Here is a 21502-nt window from a genome sequence, read left to right as displayed (position 1 = left end):
AGACAGGAAGCTGCTGCTTCTAGAAGACAGAAGCTAGATGCTGAGCAGTGGGCAAATATGGATGCTTGGATCAAGGCAGGGACTAGACTATCAAGGACCAACATGGGGTCACCAAGAGCAAGTCCAGCCTGCTGAACTAATTTCTTGTTTTAGTCATTGGCCTGGTAGATTAGGATAAAGCTGGAGGCTCATGAATCTGGGGTTCTGTAGGGTCTTTCTGTTTATTTTGTGGGTGCAGCAGTGAGATGTTAGCTGAAAGATGGTGTGGTCAGAGGTTTCCTGAGTGAATGAAAGAGATACTGATTTATTGCCCTGGTGCAACTTGCAAGATAGTCTGAAGTGGGGAGCCACTAGACTCTCTCCTTGGTCCTGCTCTCAGCATCCTGTTTAGCAAGGACTTGGTTGAAAGTATACATGACTTCCCAATCTTATCTGGGAATGACAGGAAGCTGAAGAAAATAGCAAGTACCCTGCCTGACAGCTTCCTCAACCTGAGAGGGCTCCATATAGGATAAAGGGATTAGATGTAATACAATGGAATAGAATTGGAATGAACTGAAGTCTCTGCACTTAAATTCAGAAAGCCAGTGGTGCAAGGGTAGATGGGGAACATCCAGCTGGTGGCAGCACCTATGAAAAGACATGGGGCAGTGTTCCTCAAAGTGCAATCTTCAGACCACTGGCACCAGTAGAAATAGCTGGTTGGGGATGGAGTGGGTGGGAAAAGCAGAGATTCCTAGACACTTCCCCAGACATACTAAATTAGAATCAGGATAGGGCAGGGCCTGGAGATGTGTATTTTAACCAGCACCATAGGAGATTCTGGCACATCTCCAAGTCATTGATGGCCTCACCATGGGTTCAGAGCCCCTCCCCTCCAATCCAGTGGGCATTAACAGTGTGATGTCACTGACCAATAACTGATTGGGACCCTGCTAATGCATCAGGCCATGCAGGCAGGAGATGTGCCAATTTCCTTTAAGAGATGCCTTCAGAGGAGCAGCCTTGGTGGAAAGCACTTACAGTAGGGGGCCAAGGTGGCAAGGACAGAGACCCAGAGCTCTGTTGCTATTCCAGTAACAGAAACAGAACTATTTGGTCTAAAGGGTCTAAAGACTATTTGGGTCTAAATTCAGGATAGACCCAGACTTTGTCATCTGAAGTAAAAAAGAAGAGTCTTCTGAATAACAGAAATGAAGAAGGAGCAGACAGGTTTGATGAGGCCCCAAAAGGTGAATCCAATGAGGGGCAGATTCCTGCTGCCTAAGGAGAAGAAATTCCTAGCCAGCAGAATGGTTGGAGGTGAAACCCATGCATGGTCACTGGATAGGACTACAGACACTAGTTGGAGAGTCTATCCTAGGAAGGGTTTTGCTGCTCCCTCCCTTTGAGTCTGGGGCTCAAAGGCAATGAAGGTTAAAGATGTTAGGAGTCCTCCTATCTGACCATCTACCTTTGAGCCTGAGACAAGCACTTCCTGGCAGTCCTCCCACCTAGATTCTTAAGCAGAATTCAGGTGAGACAATTAACTCACCATCTCCTCAAGGGCATCCCTGCTCCTTTTCCTGATATGCCCTGAGTACCAATTGGAAGGGGATGGCTGAGCTAAGGCCTGAGTGACTAAAAGGAACCAACCATGTGAAGATCTGGGGACATAGTGTTCCAGGAATAAAAGCAAGTGGGAAGGTCCAGAGGTGGGGATGAACTTGGATGCTGGAGAAACAGAAGGGAGGTGACCATGGCTAAGGCCTAGGCAGAGTTGCAGAAGTAGGCAGGGGCCAGATCATGCTGAGCTTGGAGGCAGCGGTCATCATTAATGCTGCTTTCCTCACATTTCAGCTGTTGGCATGTAGGAGAACTATATTTCTTGGCCCTTTTGTATGGGGCTATGGGGCCAGCTCTGGCCAATGAATTGTCAGTGGAAGTGACACATGTCATTTCAGGGCTGAGCCACTGATTACCTCCAGACCTCTCTTTTCCCACCTCACTGACCAACGATGTTCCAGAGAGTGGCTGTTTTGTCAGCCTGGGTCCTCAATTGAGGATGATCTGGAGCAGTAGACCCATGAAGAACAAATGAGAAATGAACCTTTGTTGGCTGAAGCCACTGATATTTGGGGACTGTTTGTTACCATGACATAACCTAGTCTACCCTGTTACAGACCATACTATTCTGGCTGAAGAAAGAAGGCCAGAGAAGTGAACACAGCCACCAAACTGAAAAGAGAAGGAGACCCTTTCTTTTCTTGTTCCCCAAACCTTATTCCCAAATTCTAATCCCAGAGCAGAAACTGTAGGAAGAGGAAATGTAAGGAGCATGGACATTGAAGTCAGCCTCCCTTAGGCCCAATCTCAGCTAGCCCTGCAAACACTGAATACGTTGGCCCTGGGCTTCAGGCACTTCCCTTCCCAAAATCTCAGTTACCGTTACTGTATAATGAAGATGATAATGTTTATTTAATAGGATTGAATGTGAGGAGCAAATTATTAACGTAGGCAAGGACAGAGCAGAGTGCAGCACTCACCATTATGATATCCTCTTATATCCCAGACCCCAGTTTCAGTCCTTCATCCTCCCCATTTAGTGCCCAAACCCAGTTCCTAATCACCTCTCTTACACCAGGTGCCCCAAATGACAGTCCTCCTAAGGTTTCACCTCTTCCATCCACCTCTTCCCTTGAAGCAGGGTGGGGCATAGTGTCAGAGGGAGGGGCCTGAGCACACATTGCTCCCCACAACACACACACACACACACACACACACACACACACACACACACACTCCAGTTGGGTAGATCAAGTAGACACAGCATACATACAAGCAATCCCTAAAGCGGAGTTCAAAAACCGGAAGCTGTTGGACATTTGCAGACATTTTCACCTGGGCTCACATGAGGTTAAAAAAATATATATTTTTTAGTTAAAAATTTTAAATCAGAAGATTTTGCATCCAATGGCTTCTCTTGATAATTTGAAAGATAGGGCCATGCTGGGCCCCAATTCCAACACCCTCAGTTGGGACCTAGAGTAGAAGAGCCAGCTGCACCTTTCCATTGGATCTGATGTCTCGTCTCCAGTACTGCCATTGCCTCCTTGGTGCTGAAGCCCAGTATCCATGCATGAGTATCTGGACATTGGCTGATGTTTCTTACACTAGTTAAGAGAAAAGGAAAACATTTCTCATAACCCTTCTCTATCAAAAGTGGGAAACAAAAGACAGACCGAGAGAGGGCCTCGTGGTTTCAAGAAATAGAGGAGAGCTCATATCTCTTTGTGGAAGGGAAGACCATTCTTACATCACCCAGCGTGCAGCACCAATTTAAATTATTGACTGGCCCCTGTAGGAGGCTTACTTTGCGACCTTGCCGCCACCCTTCTCATCCCTCCCAAAGTCGGACCCTCTCTTTTTCTGACCATTCGTCCTGTGTGTATGTTGCGCGTTTGTCATTTCCTTTCTCCTTCAAGGCAACCCTCTGTTTACTTTAACCAGATTAGGGAATGGGGGTGGGGAGCAGGAGACTCCAGCAGCGGTCATTGCTGGAGACAACGTGACTTGCCCAAGGTCACAGAGCTAGAAGGTGGAAAGGTGCCTAGATCCTACACCGGGGTCTCCGTGGCTCCCAAAGCCCTGCCCAGTCCTTCACGCCCACGTCTCTGGCGCGGTGCTAGCTCAGGGCGCAAACACCGCGCGCCCAGATACGCTGTGTCCTGGGGTTGTTTTCCTTAGGCGAAGGGCGCCACGGGGTTAGAGAAATCTTGGGTCACGCTGGAGTCCACCAAGCTACATGGCTGGGACTGCAGGTGGCCCTGAGTCTGGCTTGCCCGAGCACCTCTACGCGAGGGCCGGGGCAGAGCGCTCTCCCGCAGTCCCTTATCCAAGCCGCGGGCTGGTGGCGTACCGCGGCACGCAGACGGCCTCGGAGCGCGGCTGGGAGGCGGGGAGTGGGGTGGGGTGGGGTGGGGGAGAGGACTGCAGCGGAACCTGCCCCGAGCACCCCTGCCCCAAGCCGTTTTCTGCAGGCTGGCGCCGCGCCGGGGTCGCCGCAGCCCTGGGCCCCTCCCGGGCCACCTGTGCGCAGGCTGGCGGGTCTGGGAGAGCCCGGATCCGGACAACTGATCCACTCCGGGTTTCAGACTCCAGGCCTTGTCCCTGGAGACCGCGCGGGGCGGTGGGAGGCCTCCCCGCCCACCACCCCAACCCCTCCCCGGGGGAGCCTCGGGCAACGCCGGGAGGGATCCCCGGAGCTGGGGGTGGCCCAAGCGCGCGGCGTGGGGCGGCCGGGCCCCTCCTTCCTTCCCCCGCCCCGCCCTGCCGCCGCCCCGCTCCGCTGCTCCAGTCCGGGTTTTGCGGCGCCCGCCGGCCCGCTCCCCGGCTGCGGGCTCCGCGCGGCGGCTGGCTCGGTGCGCGGCGCGGCTGGCGCTGCGCTCCGCCCCGGCTGCATTGCTGTGCTCCCGGTGCCCAGGGGAGCCACGCGCCGCGTGCGCCCCGCAGCCGGCCGCCCCAAGGCAGCGCAGTCCGCTGGCATGGGCCCCGAGGGCGCCCCGGGCTGGGGCTCTGGGCTGAGGCGCTGAAAGCCGCCCTCCCGCCCGCGGGGCCCCGCGCCCGGCCGGCCAGCTCGCCCGCCCGCGGTCATGGCCGTCCGGCCCGGCCTGTGGCCAGCGCTCCTGGGCATAGTCCTCGCCGCCTGGCTCCACGGCACGGGTGAGTCACGCGCGCGCTCTGGGGAGGCTTGCGGGGGATTGTGCGCGCGAACGCTCTTTGCTATGGGGGGTCCCTGACCCGCGCGGCCGGACCCGTCTGGAAGCCCCCGGAGGCCAAACTTTGCGAGGCGGGACGCGGGGGCCGCCTCTCGCTGCTGCGCAGCTTCCCCGCGCGCTTCCCCGGAAGCCTGGGTTCTGCCAAGTGCTGGAGCAGCTGTCAGCGCGCGGGGCTGGCGAGTGTAAACGCTCCACGCCTCCGGGCGGGGGAAGTTTGCTGGTTGCCCGGCCCCAGAGCAGAGTCGAGGGTTTGAATCAACGCCCGGGGGAGCCTGACTCTGAGAGTCATAGATAGAGGTTTTGATCACATCCCAGTGCCCAGGAAATTGAGGAGGGGTCTTAAGATACCTCTTCCCGGTAGCATCTGACCCAAACAGCTACTCACAATTCCCACTTGGCAACTGGCCTCTGCCCACGTCCAGAACACAGTGTCCTCCTCTGTCCCCGCCACACGCTCGCACACGCACACACTCAGGCGTGGAGGCGCATACACCAGCCCCCAGCCCTTACAGCCTGCACAGTCAAAGGCCCGCGGCCCCTGGCCAGGGCTGTGGCTCCCAGCCTCCTCGGTGCGTGGGGGCCAGAGTTATGTATGGTGGGGCCGCTGCCGCTTTCCCTTCTCCCTTTCCTTGCACCGCCCTTCCTCCTCCCTCAATGTCCCGTTGGCCATCCTAACCTGCTTGGTAACTAGGCTCTCAGCCCACCTCCCTTGGGGGGGGGGGGGAGTTCCCCTGCATCCTTTGTCTGCTCTCCCTGAGCTTCCACCTAGGCTGAGTTGTTAGGGCCTCCTGATCTCTCCTCCCCACCATCCATGCACTTAGCAGAGCTGAGCTTATGTGTGTAGGGGGGGGGTGGGGGGGTCATTTGTGTGATCAAGGGGACATGGGGTGCACCCTAGCAATTCTTGATTCCTGCCGCTCTGAGAACCTGGGGGATGCCTCCTACCCTGGCCAGGCCATTGTTAATCCTAGATGTCAGAAGGGAGCTTTGGGGTTCCTGAGGTACGAAGCCAGACTGATTAGAGATCAATGAGTGAGAGCTTACACCAGCCCCATGATTGAGGCTGATGGCTGTTTCTTTAAAGGGTCTCTGTGTTGCACATCCTGCACCCATTCTGCCTGGCTGCCCTCCCCACTCTGCCCCCTCAGTCTTCCCTCTACTCTATCCCATCCCTTTTCCAACACCCCATTGTCCCCCCTAAATCCTCACTTTAACAAACCCTTCTGCCCCATGACCTCCCCTTTTAATCCTGACCGAGCCAGGAGGCTGCACTACTGCTGGGTGTGTGTTCCTATTGCACATATATCCGTGTTCGGATCGTGTGTGCAACCCTCAGGGGAGTGCAGGGTTGGTGAGCTGGTCATGGTAAACTGGGGGTGTTCATGCTCCTCACACAGGGGAGGTGTTGCCAGATACCGAGTAGGTGCCCGGGAAATGTTTACCAAGTCGGCTGTGTGTGAGAGGGCTGTGTGGTCATGCCTGAGCACGTGTGAAGGCTGTGGGTTGGCATGTGTGCCCCGGTGACGATGAGGGCTGGCAGTGTCTATGGCATTGGTATGTGTGTGGCCAGATGAGCTTGTGTGACGGCTGGCCTCCTGCACATGTGTGTGGTCGTTGTGAGCAGTTGCACAGGTGAGCATGTGTCGATAAGGGGGTGATGGGTGCTGGTGAGTCAGGGTGCCTCAGCCTGGGGGGTGCCGCATGGATTTCTCAGAAGGTCATAGAGTTGGGGAACCGCATCCCTGGTTGGTGGGGCACCTGTTGGGGCCTGGTCCATGGTTGCCCAGGGAGCTGGCAGGTGGGCACTCGTGCCGCAGGGCTGCCCTGGAGCAGAGGCTGCCTCTGGGCATGAACTCTCGGGCCTGTGGGAGGAGCCTCTGAACGGCATGCAGGGGCCCTTCTTCTTATCTGGGGCCCCTTACTGCTGTCCCCCACAGGCTCTGGGCACACGTGCCCAGGCAGGCTGGCCCTGAGATGACCCCAGCTCCTCCCACACCTCCTCCCACACCACCCATCATCTCCTCGGCAACAGCAGCCAGTGAAAAATGTGTGTGAGTGGCTGAGGAAGAGACGGCCAGTCAGGCGGCAGGGGGCGCCGGGGGCCAGCAGGACTGCAGCCTCAGGCTCCCCAGGCCAAGGGCCCACCCTCTGTCACTGCTTCACACAAAAGCCTGTCCCTTCAGCACACTCACCGTCTGTGTGCCCCTGCACACAGGGACACTCCCCCACACCCTGTCTCACAGCTTTTTCCCATTCATACCCAGTCACACAGCTGCCACCTGCCTCCCCACCCCTGTGGGCCGCTCACACCTGTTGGATGCCCTGCCACACAGATCTCTGCACTCCTAGGGGGAGGGGCCCATGAAGAGCTGGCTCTCCTGGAAGGTGGTGCTGAGGGGCACTGAGCTGTGGTATTGTCCATCCTTACCTCAACAATCTGTCCTGATGGCCTCTTCCCCGAGCCCCACCCCCATCCTCAGGGCTGGTCCTGGACCCCTCTGTCCACCCCTCACCCCAAACTGGGGCAGTTGGTTGGGGGAGGGTGTCTTAATTCTTTAAGGCTCTCACTTTGCCTTGGGGATGGGTTGGGCTGGGCTTCAGGGCCTCCCAGGTACCCCCAGGAGAGGGCTGGCCCTGTCTGTTCCCTGTTGCCCATGTTGGGAGGGGCTTCCCTCGGGAACCCGGGGATTGGTACTGATCCAGGTACCAAGCCCCCAGCCGTGGGTCACTGGCAGGTTTCTATGAGCAGCCAACTTTGGCCTCAGCCCAGGGCTAGGAGCCCCTCCTGTCTCACATACCTTCCTCCCACCTGGTCCTGCTCTGGGCCCCAGACCTGCAGACCTGCAGTCTCAAAGGCAGGAGCTGCCTTAAGCCCGGGGTAGGGGGACCCCTTCTTCTTGCAAAGGCGGTCGTGTTGGGCTTGGCTGCTGCCTGGGAACACGTGTGTCCACATACATGCATGCCTGAGCCTACTCTATCCAGGCCAATCCCCTCCCGCTGCCTCCCCTCACCCCCCTAGTCCTCCAGCCTGGGGCTGGAAACCTTGCAGTCTCTCTTGGCTCTCCCTTCTCCTTCACGCTTCATGTCTAATCTGTCACTAAGTCCTCCAGCTCGCTTCTACTTGTGACATTGCTTGTGTCCCTCTCCTCTTTTGTCACCGCACCTGCCCCCCCCCCCCAGCCCCTTTCTCCCTCACCTTTCCCACCTGGACCAGTGCAGTGGCCACCCCACTCATCCCCTTTATGTACCTCCTCTACTTTGCTTAATGCCCCTGGTATCTAGGCTGGGACCCCACTAAAAAGACTTCTGTGGCTCACCAGTGCCTGAAGGTGAAGTCCAAACCTGAGTCTGGGGGCACTTAGGGAAACACCTGCATCACCATGCATGACTAGGCTGATCCATTGGAACTTGGCTTTAACTGCTGGTGGGCCAGGCATCCACACCCCCAGTCAAGTTGTGGCTTCTGCACTATAGCTCCCTTGCCTTGCAGGACCTGGTGCCCCTGGCCCCGCCAGCCACACTCCCCATCCTACAGCCCAACGTCTCCTGCTCTGTCCAGACCTAGGCCAAGCCCCCCTGCTGCTGCCAGTACAACCGTTCTGTTTATCTCAGCTCCCTCCAAGGGGACTCCCCAACTCCTCCCAGGGCCCACACAGGGGCCATGGCACATCGATGAGCTCTGAGTGGCCGACAGGATGGATTCTTCAGGCCTAGAGAGGCACATGGGGCCTGGGGCAACTGCCAGAGGCCCCTGGCCCAAGTTAGCTATTCATTCATGCCAGTGTTTTCTACGGGTATTGCCACTGTCCACCGCCCTATGACCCTGCTGTTAGCCCCCAACATGCTCTGAGTCATGGCCAGTCAAGTTCTTATTTTTTTCTTTTTTTTCCCCTCCATGTGTGTTTGGGTTCTCTGGCTAGGTAAGGAGGGCTGCTATGGCTAGAGAGGGGGAGAGAAGTTTACTCTGTCCCCCTTGGCAGCCTTCCCCATCCCTGTCCCTGGACACAGACTGCTTTACTCTGGGGAGGCTGGAAATGGCTCCTGTCCAGGGTAGGAATGAGCAGGTTAAAGCCTCACCATGGGGTGGCTGTGTCTTGGAGCCTCACACGGATGGCAAACCAGCTCATGTGATCATGCATGTTTGTGGGTCCTTCACACAGGTTGTAGGCCCAGGTCTACTGAGCAGGAACCTCCCTGCTCACCCCTCCCCCTCCCAGTCATAGATGTTCCTGGATGGGTGTCTTCTCATGCAAATAATGTCATTCTGGGCACCAAACCTTTAGACTCAAGGCCCTGGAAGGTGGGGCTAAGGGGCATAGAGTCATGGCATTGCCCTTCCTGACCCTGACAAACTGGTCTCATGGCCTCTTCCTCAGGCCCCACCCTGATCCTCAGGAATGGAACTGACACCAAAACTTGGGCTGCTCTGTGCAACACCTATTGGGACTTCTGGTTCCTGAGGCCAAGCACCAGGAGAGTCTGGCCCATGAGCCCCAGCCATCCTCGCCACCCAGATGGGAGCTCAGCTTCCTGTGATCAATTCTCCTGGTCCACTCCTTTATCCTTCTTTTCTGCTCCCATGGGAATGGCACTGACAGGTCTTCCTGCCTTCTGGGGAGCCTCAGCCCCCTCTTCCCGTCAGGTAGAGTGGAAAGGGCAGGGGCTTTGGAGACAGACAGGTCTAGGTTTCGCTCTAAGCCACCTGACCTTGGACAAGTAACTTTTACTACCCAGCCTGTTCCCACATCTTTAGAATAGGGTCATTTCTGCTTCCTGAAGCTATTGTAATGAGATAGTGGTCAACATAGAGAGTGCCCCAGGGTGGAACCTGACATGGAGCAGACCCCTGTGGCTTGTTTATCTCCTTCCTCCATTTTCCCTGGCTTCGAAGGGGCATGAGTTAGGACAGAGCTAGAGTCCTAAGGTGGTGATCAGGGCCCAAGCCCAGAGATAAGAGAAGAAAGCATTTGTCGCTGTTCCAGCCGCAGGCAGGAGTCCCAGGAAAGAGTCATGCTTTTAATTGGAAGAAGCAACCCCCCCCCCCCCCCGCCCCCAATCTCCACCTCCTGCAGGGACTTGGGCCTGACTCAGACACCGATTCCTCCAGTGTGCAAAGAGCTTTGTTTGGGATTCTATGAAGGTGATGATTTGGGTGCAGCTTGTCCTGGAACCATGTGCTAATCAGCTCTGACACACAGAAAATAGCAGCGAAGGGGGTGGGGTCCCTGGATGGAACTAAATTCTAGTCCCAGCTCTGCCATTCTATTGCTGTGTGACCTTGGACAAGTCACTTAACCTCTCTGGGCTGTTGACCTCTGTATATTAAAGCATTGGACTTGATGACTCTACTGGAGCAGAGGCTAGTGTGCAGGGAGGCTTGGGGTGGACTGTGCACTCAGCATCAGGTTCTCCCAGGAAACACTCACACATGCTCAGCACCTGCCAAAGGCTCCAGCCACCCCAGCGGTAGCTGCCATGTTGCCTTGGAGCCAGGTGGCTGCTGTGGCAGGGCTGAAAGTGGCTGTGAAGCAGAGGTAGGAACTGTGAGTCCCAGCACCCAAGGCAGGAAATAAGGTCCTGCTTTAGCTGGTGAACACCCGCATTGGCAAAAACAGGCCTTCTTATGGTCCCAAGAAGGTCATAGTGCCAGTGTCTAAGGCCACCCTCTTCCGAGGCACTAATGTCAGGTGCTACGGGCAGCCGCTGGCCCTTGGGAGCCAGACCCCCAGGCACGTTGAGGAGGTGGTAGAAGGGTTGAGTGGGCAAGCTCTGAAGTCTGAGTTTGGACGAGGACTTGGACTAGGGTGAGACAAGGGAGGTGCCCAGGGTGCAGAAATTAAGTTGTGCAAGGGCAGGGCCAGCCTCCTTAAATTGTGTGCCCTTGGTACCCCCTGTGCCCCACCCTTAGTCCCAGTTGGCAATCTAGCTTTTCCCTGCACTTCAGTTTTCTTGTCTATAAAATGGAGTCATAAAAGGACCCACCTCACAGCGTTGTTGTATGGATTAGGTGGACTGATACATGTCATCAGTGTGTGACAGTCCTGGCACACAGTAGGCATGCAGTGTTAGCAACTGCCGATGAACGATGTGGCAGAGGACACTGTTCTGTCCTCACTTGGGGGGAGTCTTTGGTGCCATCTTTGCGGGATGGGGTGCAGCTAGGGGTTCAAGTGGGAGGACACAGGCATGAGGAGAGGCCTGTGTTTTGATTGTCTCTTTTGACACCCAGGAATAGCGCTTATAGAAGTCCCCTCCCCTCCCCTTCTCCAGGTGTGGTTGTTGACAAGCCCAGCTCAGCCCTGTTTGAGATGGGGGAGAGGGAGAGACTCAGAAATCTGGGGAGGCCTGAATGGCAGCTGCTCATCCCTAAGGTAGGCCCCAAAGGGGTAGGTTTTAGGTTCCACTTAGATGGAGGAAGAGGCCCCTGAAGACAGCACCAAGGGCCAGCGCCCTGATGGGTGAGTCTCCCAGAACTCAGACCCTCCCCACACCTAGATGTCAGAGCTGTGTCCATCTGGAAGGCTCAGGGTGACCTTGAGCTCCAGGCAAATAAGTGTCTGAGATTTGAGGATGGGGGTCAGTCTAGATTGATGGGGCCTGAGAGCTACAACTGCAGGGCCCTTGGGTAGGGAATTCCGACGATGTATCCTTTCTGCCCTATACCTACCCAGCCAGGACGGCAGGTGGGCCCCACCCCGCACTGCTCCACCCCAGCACGTCCAGCAGAGAGCCTGCCGGCAGTACACCCGGAGTGAGACCTTACTCCCTCCTGATTGGGGCGGAGACCGGATGGAGTTGAGGGGCTGCTGGGTTTTCCCATGTCAGCATCTTTCCAGACCCCTCACTCCTCCCCGATAAAAGGGTGCCAGGCACAGGCAGGTAGGAATGCTTCCTTAGGATCCCCGCGTGGCAGGAGCCTACCCTGCTTCCCAAAACACCATCCCCACCCCGTTGCCTCGTTGTTTGGGTAGCTTGCCAGGCCGGGGTCCCGGGCTAGATGCGGGCCTCCGGCCAGGCGAGCTGCAGGGCACGTTAGCGGCCGAGGGGCGGCGGGATCCCGAGCCACTCTCTAGGAGCTCGAGCCCAGGGGATTAGCCATTAGCCACTGCGCCCGTCGGCCCCATAGCCGGCTGGGGCCCTGGGGAGGGGCGCCTCCGGGGGCGTCCTGCCCCGCGGCCCCGCCCCCGCTCGGCGCCGGTGCTGAGAGCGCTGTAAACTCGGGGCAGGGGCAGGGGAAGGGGCGGGATCCCTCCGCCCGCCAGCCCGCCCGCGGCCGCCCGCCGGATTAGTGGCTCTTTGTTCGGGGCCTGTTAACAAGTTCCTGGCTGAGCGCTCGGCTGCCGCCCGGGGAGCGGGCGTCCAGCCTCCCGGCACCGCAGCTCCGCGGCCCCCGCTGCGCCTCGGTTCTCACGCCCAGCAGCACCCCCGCCTCCTCCCCCCCCCACCCCGTTTTCTCCGAGCCCCGTAGACGTGGCTGGCCGGTGGGTCACACTGGAGGTCTGGTGTGCGTGAGACCTCCAGAGCACCCCGGCTGACCTCGCTGCGGAAAGGAGAACGCCGCGTTCCATGATCACCTCCTGCGGGCGAGGGGCTTCGAATGCGCTGCTTGCCCTGGGTCCCATTTCACAGATGTGGGAGGGCACGGCTTCCTGCAGTCCCTGGCCAAACTAGGCAGGGCTGGAGTTGCAATCCAGGTCTTTGACTCCAAATCTCATCCTCCTTCAGCTAGAAGAGAAGCTTGGGGCCGAGAGAGGAGGAGCTTTCGGTGGTTGTAGACTTGCTACATTTTTTATTCCTTCATTAACTTCATGATGGTAGTAATCATGGCCCATGCTGGGCTCTCCTGCATCATCTGATCAGAACCTAAGGACAACCCACGAGATAGGTAAGGTTAGTCCCATTTATTAGAAAAAGACACTGAGGCTCAAGAAATGGTAAGGCTGGAACCTTGTTACTGCTCAGCCTGACCCCCTTGCTTACCCCCTCCCACACCGTGGGTAGCAGAATGCTGTCCTAGGTGGTCATTTACTCTCAAGGCCTTGTCTGGTGCCCCATGGACATGAAAGACTATGGAAGAAAGTCAGGAGACTTTGATACTCTCTGGTCTTGGGCTTATCCCCTCATCTCTCCAAGCTCTTTGCACTGTATATCCTGCCTCCTGACCCCACCTTGGGTGCTTCCTCAACCTAGGCAGGGCTGTCCAGGCCACAGAATTTTGAATATAAACCTGCCTGGGGGTTGGCTTTCCAACTTGCCCCAGGCCACACATCGACAGGTGGCTGAGACTGTTCAAAGCCACTTTGTTACAAGGAGGAATCCTTCTCAGTAACCTCCCCCAAATGGTTCTTGGCTCCTCCTTCTGACAAAAGGAGGATTCCCCCTTTTCAGTTATTTAAGACAGGGCTCCTCCCTGGCCCCATCTGCCCTTTCCAGGCCAGTCACCACCAGTCCTCTCTGCTGTTTCTCATGTAGCATGGTTCTAAGCCCCTTCCCTGTCCCCTACATTCCTGTTGCCTGCCTCTGGATGTCAGTCCCAGGAGTTCATCCCACTGCGATACAATGCTCTGGCACGAACTATCACACAATACTAAGTGTAGCTGTTGCAAATATTAGGAAACCCAACCCAAAGTTACTTAAGCAAAAAAAAAAAAAGGATTTATTGGTGCATGCAACTAAAAGGTAGTCTAGCTTCAGGCATGGTTGGATCCAGAAAAAACGGCATGGCCAGGATCCATGCCTCATCTCTGCTCTTTTGGGGGACTGGCACCACTCTCCAACAACCTCTCCCTTCACAGTCCCAAGGTGGCTGCCACAACTTACCAGGGCTACATCCTTGCAGGCCCAGCCCAGGGGAAGGAGAGAGCATCTCTTCCCTCAGCCATCTAACACATGTCCTGGTCCTTCCCCATTGGGCCAACTCAAGTGCTATGCCATGTGAGCTAGTCCCCACAGCCAGCAGTTAGGGTTTTGCCATTTAGCCTGGGTCCAAACCACCTATGCCACTGTCCTATTTGCGACCATTTGCAGCTTGTTCACCAGGAAGAGATGGGCACATTGTCCTCAGATTTAACCAGTGTGTCATCAATACAGTTTGCCCAAATATTTAATCAAAATGCTGAATAGCACCAAGGACACAGCCTGAGGCTCAAAGGTAAAGACCCAAGTTTGGATTTGGATTGACCTTAGCTATTTAATCAGCTGTGTTACAAACAACGCCAGCCATTCAACAGGTTTTACATTCCCTTAAGTGTTCTGTCATCTGGTTCATGTATCTCCATTTGCAGATCCTGAGATATTTTATCAGGTGCCTGGCTGAAATCCAGACACACTGTTTCCAGTCTGGCCCTGATCTACCAGAACAGTAACTATAATAAGGGAAGCTGGTCTGGAGTGATGGGTCTGCCGGAGTCCCAGTATGTCTCTCTGTGTTACCACTTTCCTTAGTCATCTGTAGTTGACAGAGAAGCTCCACCAGAATCATGCTTGGGATTGACGTCAGGTCATCATGCTGTGGCCCCTTCAGGACATTTGTTGGGTTTTATATTTGTCTGGCTTCCATTCCAGGAATGGACATGACCAGCATGGAAAGATGGCCCAAAACCAAGGACAAAAACACTGACAAGAGACATGGAGTAGAGAAGCATGCAGGGCAGGCTGAGCTCAGGTCCAGCTGAGGCTTGTGGGAAATGCCAAAGCCACATGGTGCAGGAGGGGGCTTGGAGGAGGAAGACTAGGAAAGGGCAAGGCTGCTGACTAGGGAGCTCTGGGAAGCCAGCCTTCCCATCCCACCATTTTGCAGCTGAGGACACTGAACTGGAAGGGCAGGACAAACTCTAGTAAGAAAGCACCGAAAACCAAGAAGACGTGATCAGAGAGGCCAAGGGGTTGTTTTGAATGAGTTCAAGTTTCTGGGGCCAGATAGATCCCACCCCAACCATTGAGGCCCGCTGCTGGGCTCTGAGGAAGTGGGAATGGGAGTGGTCATGGGGCAGGAGATGATGAGCTGCCGTCTGCTTTTCCAAAGAGGAGGCAAGTTGATTCAGTGAATGAATCAGGGGTTTTCAAGTACAAGCAACAAAATTGATTCTCAAAATTTAAGCAAAAAAGGGAAAGTACCGGCGAGAAATTGGGTTGTTGGAGAAGGGCCAAGAGACTTAAAAAGTAGGCCCTGAAGTGAGAAAGGAACCAGGAAAGGGGAAATTACTTACCTGTCTCATTGGGCCCTGCTGCTGAGATCAGGGGCCCCCCCAAGTTCCCACGAAGGTTGTATACAAAAGGGGAAGGTCATGAGGGCTCAGAGCTTCCCTGACACTATTCTAGAGACCTTCTTTCTCCATATCCTTTGGGTTCACACAGCCAGAGGTCCATTTTTGAGACTCATCCATTCTTCTCAAGACCCCTATACTTTCAGAAATCTGGCTCTACTGGGGGAGGGGGACGGGGGCTGTCTTTGGTGTGAATTTCCTGAAGCCCACCACCCAAAGGCCAGGATGCCCTTCTGAGGGTGGTCAGCATTCCCTCCTCAGCAGTGATGTGCTGGTAAAAGTTTAACACTTGGCACTCTGGGAGAGCTGGGGGACTGGTTTGCCAATTTCCATGGTGTAAATACTCCCACTGTGGCCTATTTTAAGCTACCAATGTGATATCAGCTGGCTTGAAAAATTCTACAAATTTTAATTATGGTCTGTCTTTAGCAAAGGTGAGCTGGCTGTAGCACACTGCTATTCCCTGGTCACCCTGAAGAAGTGGTCACAAGGAAAGAGTGACAGAGGGTCTTTAGGCCTCTGCCTGTAGGACCCACTGATGTCCCCAGGCTTGGAGGGGCTGCTCCTTCTGGACACCAGGCTCTTTGGTGGGCTGAGGGTGGGGAGTCACTTAGGCACCAGAGCCACTAAGAGCCAGGGTTCTGCCGGTGATGGTGTGGGTTAGAAGCTTAAACTGGGTGACATTAGGCAGCTTCAGCTCTCTGCACCTCAGTTTCCTCATCCAGAAAATATGGATAATGAGAGGCTCCTACCTCATAGGGTTGCAAGGACTAAATGAGGTATTCCGTGTGGAACAACTTAGCCCCATTCAGGCCCACAGTAAATGCTCAGTGCATGGGAGGTGCTGCGATGCTATGTGGACTGCACCGAGTACGCTGACTTTAGACCTCTGTGACCACACCCCTAAAGTGTAAGGAAGTGGAGCATGAGGTCCCTGGCTGACAGCACTGACAGAGAGCCTCAAGGGCAAGACCCTGCAGGTCTGGAATCTTGGGAAGGTGCTTATTCTGGGGTGACAAGCTTTCATGGAAGGGTTTGAGAAGGAAAGTTGATGTGGTGAAGGATGACTCACCCCCGGTGACTTGGCCAGGTATGACTCCTAACAGCCTGGAGGCGGGGTGGGGTGTAAGGATGACCAGAGAGGTGGCAGGGGCCATAGCGACATTTGAGAGCCTAGATTGGCCAGGCATGGATAACCTACCTACTGAATTGCAGGGTGGACTGTGGCTTCGGGGCTCGTCCCTGGCCACCACCTCCCCTCTCCCCTTGCCACTCCCCGCCATGCTCTGCTTCTGAGCTCTGGCGGTCCCTAAGGTCAGAAGAAAGGGACTCCACCTGGGACCTTGGCATGTGGTGGGATTGGACCAGACAGTGAACGGATGGGGCAGGGCACAGGCATTCCATAGTGACAGTGTGTGTACAGGGGAGCCAGGAGGCACAGCCCAGCAGAAGCAGACAGTGCCTGCGGGGGACCAACAAGCAATAGGGCTGGCTGCATCATTGAGCTGGGGAGAGACAGGAGGTGAATGGTGTTTAAGGAAGATTAATCTGGCAGCGCATCGAGGATAGATTGGGAGCAGGGTGAGGCTGGAGGCAAGGAGACCAGCCAGGAGGCTGTGGTGGTCATCCAGGCAAGAAATGATGAGGCCCCCCCCTTCCCAGAGAGCAAGCAGCAGGGATAGAGTGAGAGATGGTTGTGGGAGACATTTGAAAGGAGGAGCCTCTGGATGTTACATGTGGAAGGCATGGGACCGGGAAGAGGCAAACATGATTCAGAGCTTTTGAGCCACGGGAAGTGATGTCAGAAAGAAAAAATGGCTTGGGAGCTGTGTAATGAATGAGAAAGAAGCCAGGAGAGCAAGAAGGCCCCACAGTACTGGGGGCCCCAACCAGGGAGCTCCACCCTGCCAGGCCCTCTCCAGAGCATGGCCATCAGTCTGGGCACTTTGGCCATAAGCAACAGAAACTGGCTCTGGCCCATGGGAAACCAAGGGGTAGACTTAAAGCCATGTCCTAAGAGAGAAGTCCTCAAAGGTCTGGGTGGCGACGGGGTTGTGTTATTTAATTTAAGGCACTGGAGGCAGGAAAGGAAAGTGGATTTGCTTTGTTCTGTGTAGCCCCAGAGAGCAGGGTCAGGACCAGCAGGTGAGAGGCACAGGAGGCTGAGAAAGACCTTCCTAACAAGCAGTGACATGGGTAGACTTAGCAGGAAGTGAGCTCCCAGTCGGTGGGGCTGTTGGAACATTCCCTGTTGGGACCTGTCAAGGAGACCATGGGTGGGAGGCAGGTGGCCTTGGTGAGGCTTCGTGGTAAAGGGGAAAGGATGGGGCTCCGGAACGGACTCGGACTCCTCTCAGGCCCACCCTCACTCATTGTCCTTGAGGAGTTTCTTGCCCTTTGGGAACTGGGCTTTCCGGAGAATTGACCCCATCTCGTGAGGTGTTGTAGTTTCTCTGTAGTTTTGAGTACTCAACACATGGTCTCATGGGCATAGCACCCCTACCCTCCCTTAGGTGACCTCCTCCCCAATACCATGTGGTCCTGTTGGGACTGTCAGTCATAGGGTTCCATCTGTCCCCCAGGGAAAGCATCTTCATGGGCAAATCCTGATGGAGATCCTGGGCAACATGAATTGATCCCAAGTGGCCACATGACCAATCAGGATTCTTTTCATGGCTTTTCTCACTTGCAGGTGAAGTTGCCATCTCTGCCTCTGGGTTTAGCCTGTGAAGATGCAGGTGGGAATGTTGGGCCAGTGGTAGCTACTTCCCCCGTGTGTGGACAGAGCCTGTCTGGTGAGAAGAGTGAGGCCAATACACAGGCAAATCAGAGACAAACAGAAGGGAAGATTGTCCCAAGGCCCTGGAGACTCAGTTCCCTGAACTTTTCTATCAGTCCTGTGAGCTGCCCCAACAGCCTTTCCGGCCCTTAAGCCAAGAACTTCCTGTTTTAGGCTTCTGCCAGTGTGGATTGGGTTTTGGTACCCTGTATCTGAAAGAGGCCTGGCACAGGATCTCAGGAGGAAGACATGATAATGTGGGCAAGGCACCCAAAGGTGGCAGTGTGCAGGGCATTCACCCTCCAGGTAGCAGATGCAGCATTCTAAAAAATAGAGAATGCACAACAAAAAGTCCAGATTTCAGGCTTCCCTTGAAAAATCAGATATAGGGGGCACCTGGGTGGCTCAGTCGCCTAGTGTCCGACTTTGGATCAGGTCATGATCTCATGGTTGGTGGGTTCAAGCCCCACATCAGGCTCTGTGCTGAAAGCTCAGAGCCTGGAGCCTGCTTCAGATTCTATGTCTCCCTCTCTCTCTGCCCCTCCCCCACTCACGCTCTGTCTTTTTCTGTCTCTCAAAAATAAATAAACTTTAAAACGTTTTCAGAAGGAAAAAAGAAGAATCAGACCTGGGCACTATGAGCCCATTTCCCTGGGTCGGCAGGAGCTAGGACCAGGCTGTCACCTTGACAGGTGTGCACCCCCACTGCCCATGCGCACAAGGCTGCACTCTCCATCCCACACAGTGCTCTGCACATAGCAAGCCCTGAAAACATGTGCAGGCACACTCCTTCCCCTTCCCTCCCTTCCAGCAAGGAGAGCCTGTGTTTGGGGCATCACATTTCACCTGTTCAGTTTGAGGCAGTGGCAGATGGGCAGGTGCAAACATCTAAAAGATCACTGGAAAGCCAGGACTGGCACTTTGAGATGCAATGAGGGTGGGAAGTGGAGATGAAAGGCCCATTCCTAAGGAGCTGGTCATGGGTACTGTGAGCTCAGATCCCATTCTAAAGAGCGATTGGGGAATGGCTGCAATTGAGATGGAAAAGGAAAATTTGGGAGGAGATTCTGAGGAAGCCAGAAGCAGACCAAAGAGAGAACAATAGGATCCAGGAAATTTTTAAGTTTTGAGCAGGGCTGGGAGGCAGCCACAAGGAAGGCTGCAAGGAAGGAGCATGCAGATGAGGCCTGGAGGACTTGTGCTCTGGGAGGAGGCCACGAGGAGCTGCTTGGGACCTATGCAGAAGCCCAGAGCCAGCATTAGAGAGTGGGGAAGAGTGGGCCAGGACACAGAGGGCACTCGGAAATTATAGAGCTGGGGTACAAGGATATGAGCCAGAAAAGGCTTGGGTTCTGGTGGATGCTTCAGAGGAGGAACCTGAGCAAAGGGGGCAGGGGCAAGACAAGCTTGACTGCTGAGTGTTTGCAAAGCACTTGTACCTAACCTCTCTGCAGGTAGGTTCAGAGGTGAAGTGACCTCACAAAGTCACATGGCAGCCACCACAGAGCCAGGTCACAGCCCTAGCCCCTCTGTGTGCCATCTGCAGAAGGGGGTGGGGCAGAAGGCCCAGGGCCCTAGTGAGTTTTTGAAGGAGGTGGAGAGGATGGCCTGGGAGACAGGGCTAGGTGAAGGTGGGGGCACACCTGTCATTAAGTGTTGATGGAGCACCTCCTGGGTGCCAGGCTAGGTGTTTCGCACCATAGATACTCAGTGAGCAAGGCAGGTGCTGGCCCTACCTTGAGGAACTCACTCTAGTGGGAGGAGATGGGAAGGAACTCACTCTAGTGGGAGGAGATGACCATAAACTAGTAGATTCAGATAATGAGGAATGTTCTTCAGGAGTTGGAAGGCAGGCAGAGAGGGCCACGTGACCACATGACCATGAGTGGGCTCATGTGGGCGTGCTGGGTGCCAGGTTAGACTGGATGGTCAGACCTCTCTGAGGAGGTGAGGTATGAGCTGAGACCTGAATGACAGGAAGATCCAACTGTGGGTGCAGCAGCCTGGAGGTGGGAATGAACTTGGCTACTAAAGGGTCCACTGTGGTCTGGGCGCAGGGACGTGGAGTTAGGTGAAGAGAGAGCATAATGACGTATCTCTGTGTTCATTTATGCTACATGCCCCCTTGCCTACCAGAAAGGCACAAAATTGCGAAGCAGATCTGAGAAGTCCAACAGGGATAAGGAAAGTGACTAGGAGAAGAGGGTGCAGCACGAGAGAGCCCAGGTCTGGAGAGGGTAGACACTGTCCTGGACTGGCAGTCAGGAGGCCTGGGTCCCAGGACTGCTCTGTATTCAGAATGCGAGCCCCTGGCCGGATGTGCTCCTCTGCCTCATTTGTGAAATGAAGCAAATGATCCAGAATGACCAGCCCTGGGCTTTCATGGAGGTGATCCTGAGGCAGGGGCAGGCAGAGGGCAGTCAGTTAAATGTCCAACTCTTGATCTCAGGGTTGCGAGTTCAAGCCCCGCCTTAGGCTCCACGCTGAGCATGAAGCCTACTTTAAAATTTTTTTTTTGTTTTTAAATTAACCATTTTAAAGTACACAATTTAATGGCATTTAGTACATTCACAATGCTGTGCAACCATCACCTCTATTTAGTTTCAAAATATTTTCTTCACCCCAAGGGACACCCTGTTAACAGTCACTTCCCATTCCCCCAGCCCCTGGCAACACCAGCTTGCTGTCTGTCCCTACGGATTTGCCTATTCTGGGTATTTCATGTAAAATTGAATTATACAACATGTGGCCTTTTGTGTCTGGCTTTTTTCACTGAGCGAAATGTTTTCCAGGTTCATCCATGTTGTAGCATGTATCAGTACCTCATTCCTTTTTACGGCCGAACAATATTCCATTGTATGAATCGACCACATTTTGTTTATCCGTTATCATCCATTTGGGTTGTTTCCACCTTTTGGCTATTGTGAATAGTGCTGCTTTGAATACTCATGTGCAAATATTTGTTTAAAACCCCATTTTCAGTTATCTTTGGTATAAACCTAGGAGTGGAATTGCTGGGTCAAATGGTAATTCTAGGGTTTAATTTTGAGGAAATGCCAAATTGTTTTCCTCAGCAACTGCACCATTTTATGTTGCATGCATGAGCATGAGGGTTCCAGTTTTTCTACATCTTAACGTTTACTTCTGACACATTAAATTCTTGCAAAAATTGTTTTTCTCCTCTCCTGGTGCTCCTGCTTTACTAATGCCTGAGTCCTTGGGGAGCCTGCCACTAGGCCAGCCAGCCCTGCCTGGTGAGGGTCTCATGGTCCAGAACTGGCATCCAAGGGGAGGTCGAGGGGACTGGGGCAGCTGGGGACACGCAGTCCTGCAGCAGGCAATGGGGTCAGGCAGGCTGTCAGAGATGGGGCTGGGCCTTTCTCTGCCCTCTGAGACTCCTGTTTCCCTCTGCCCCCTCCCTCCTCCTCTGTGCATGCCCCCAGCCAGGAGCTGCCCTCACCACCCCTCTGCTCCGTTTTGTGTGTGTGTCTCATCACCAGGATAAATGTAGCTACAAACAATGCGACGGGCTGGGTGCTAATTTGTCAGACGCAGTGCGCGGCTGTGATTCCGAATACATTAACATTTTCACATGAAATCATTTCAATTTTTAGTGATTAAGAAGTATTTGTTTTAAAGCATCAGGATGATTTACTGCAGGCCTGGAGGGCGGTGGGGGGCAGGGGCAGGGGAGCCCCAGA

The 21502-nt window shown here is 54.7% G+C and overlaps 1 protein-coding gene across 1 annotated transcript in view; it reads left to right on the top strand.

The window, feature by feature from the left end:
• The first annotated feature begins 4631 nt into the window (after positions 1–4631).
• Positions 4632–21502, top strand: part of UNC5A (unc-5 netrin receptor A) — a 61550-nt gene continuing 44679 nt past the window's right edge. The window contains exon 1 of the mRNA XM_042945824.1: positions 4632–4701. Coding sequence (XP_042801758.1) covers positions 4632–4701 — 70 coding nt within the window. The remainder of the gene's footprint in view (positions 4702–21502) is intronic.

The sequence above is a fragment of the Panthera leo genome, chromosome A1 (genome assembly GCF_018350215.1).
Source record: "Panthera leo isolate Ple1 chromosome A1, P.leo_Ple1_pat1.1, whole genome shotgun sequence".
NCBI lineage: Eukaryota > Metazoa > Chordata > Mammalia > Carnivora > Felidae > Panthera > Panthera leo.
The sequence above is the reverse complement of the archived record's forward strand: the minus strand, read 5'-3'. Positions and strand labels throughout refer to the sequence as shown.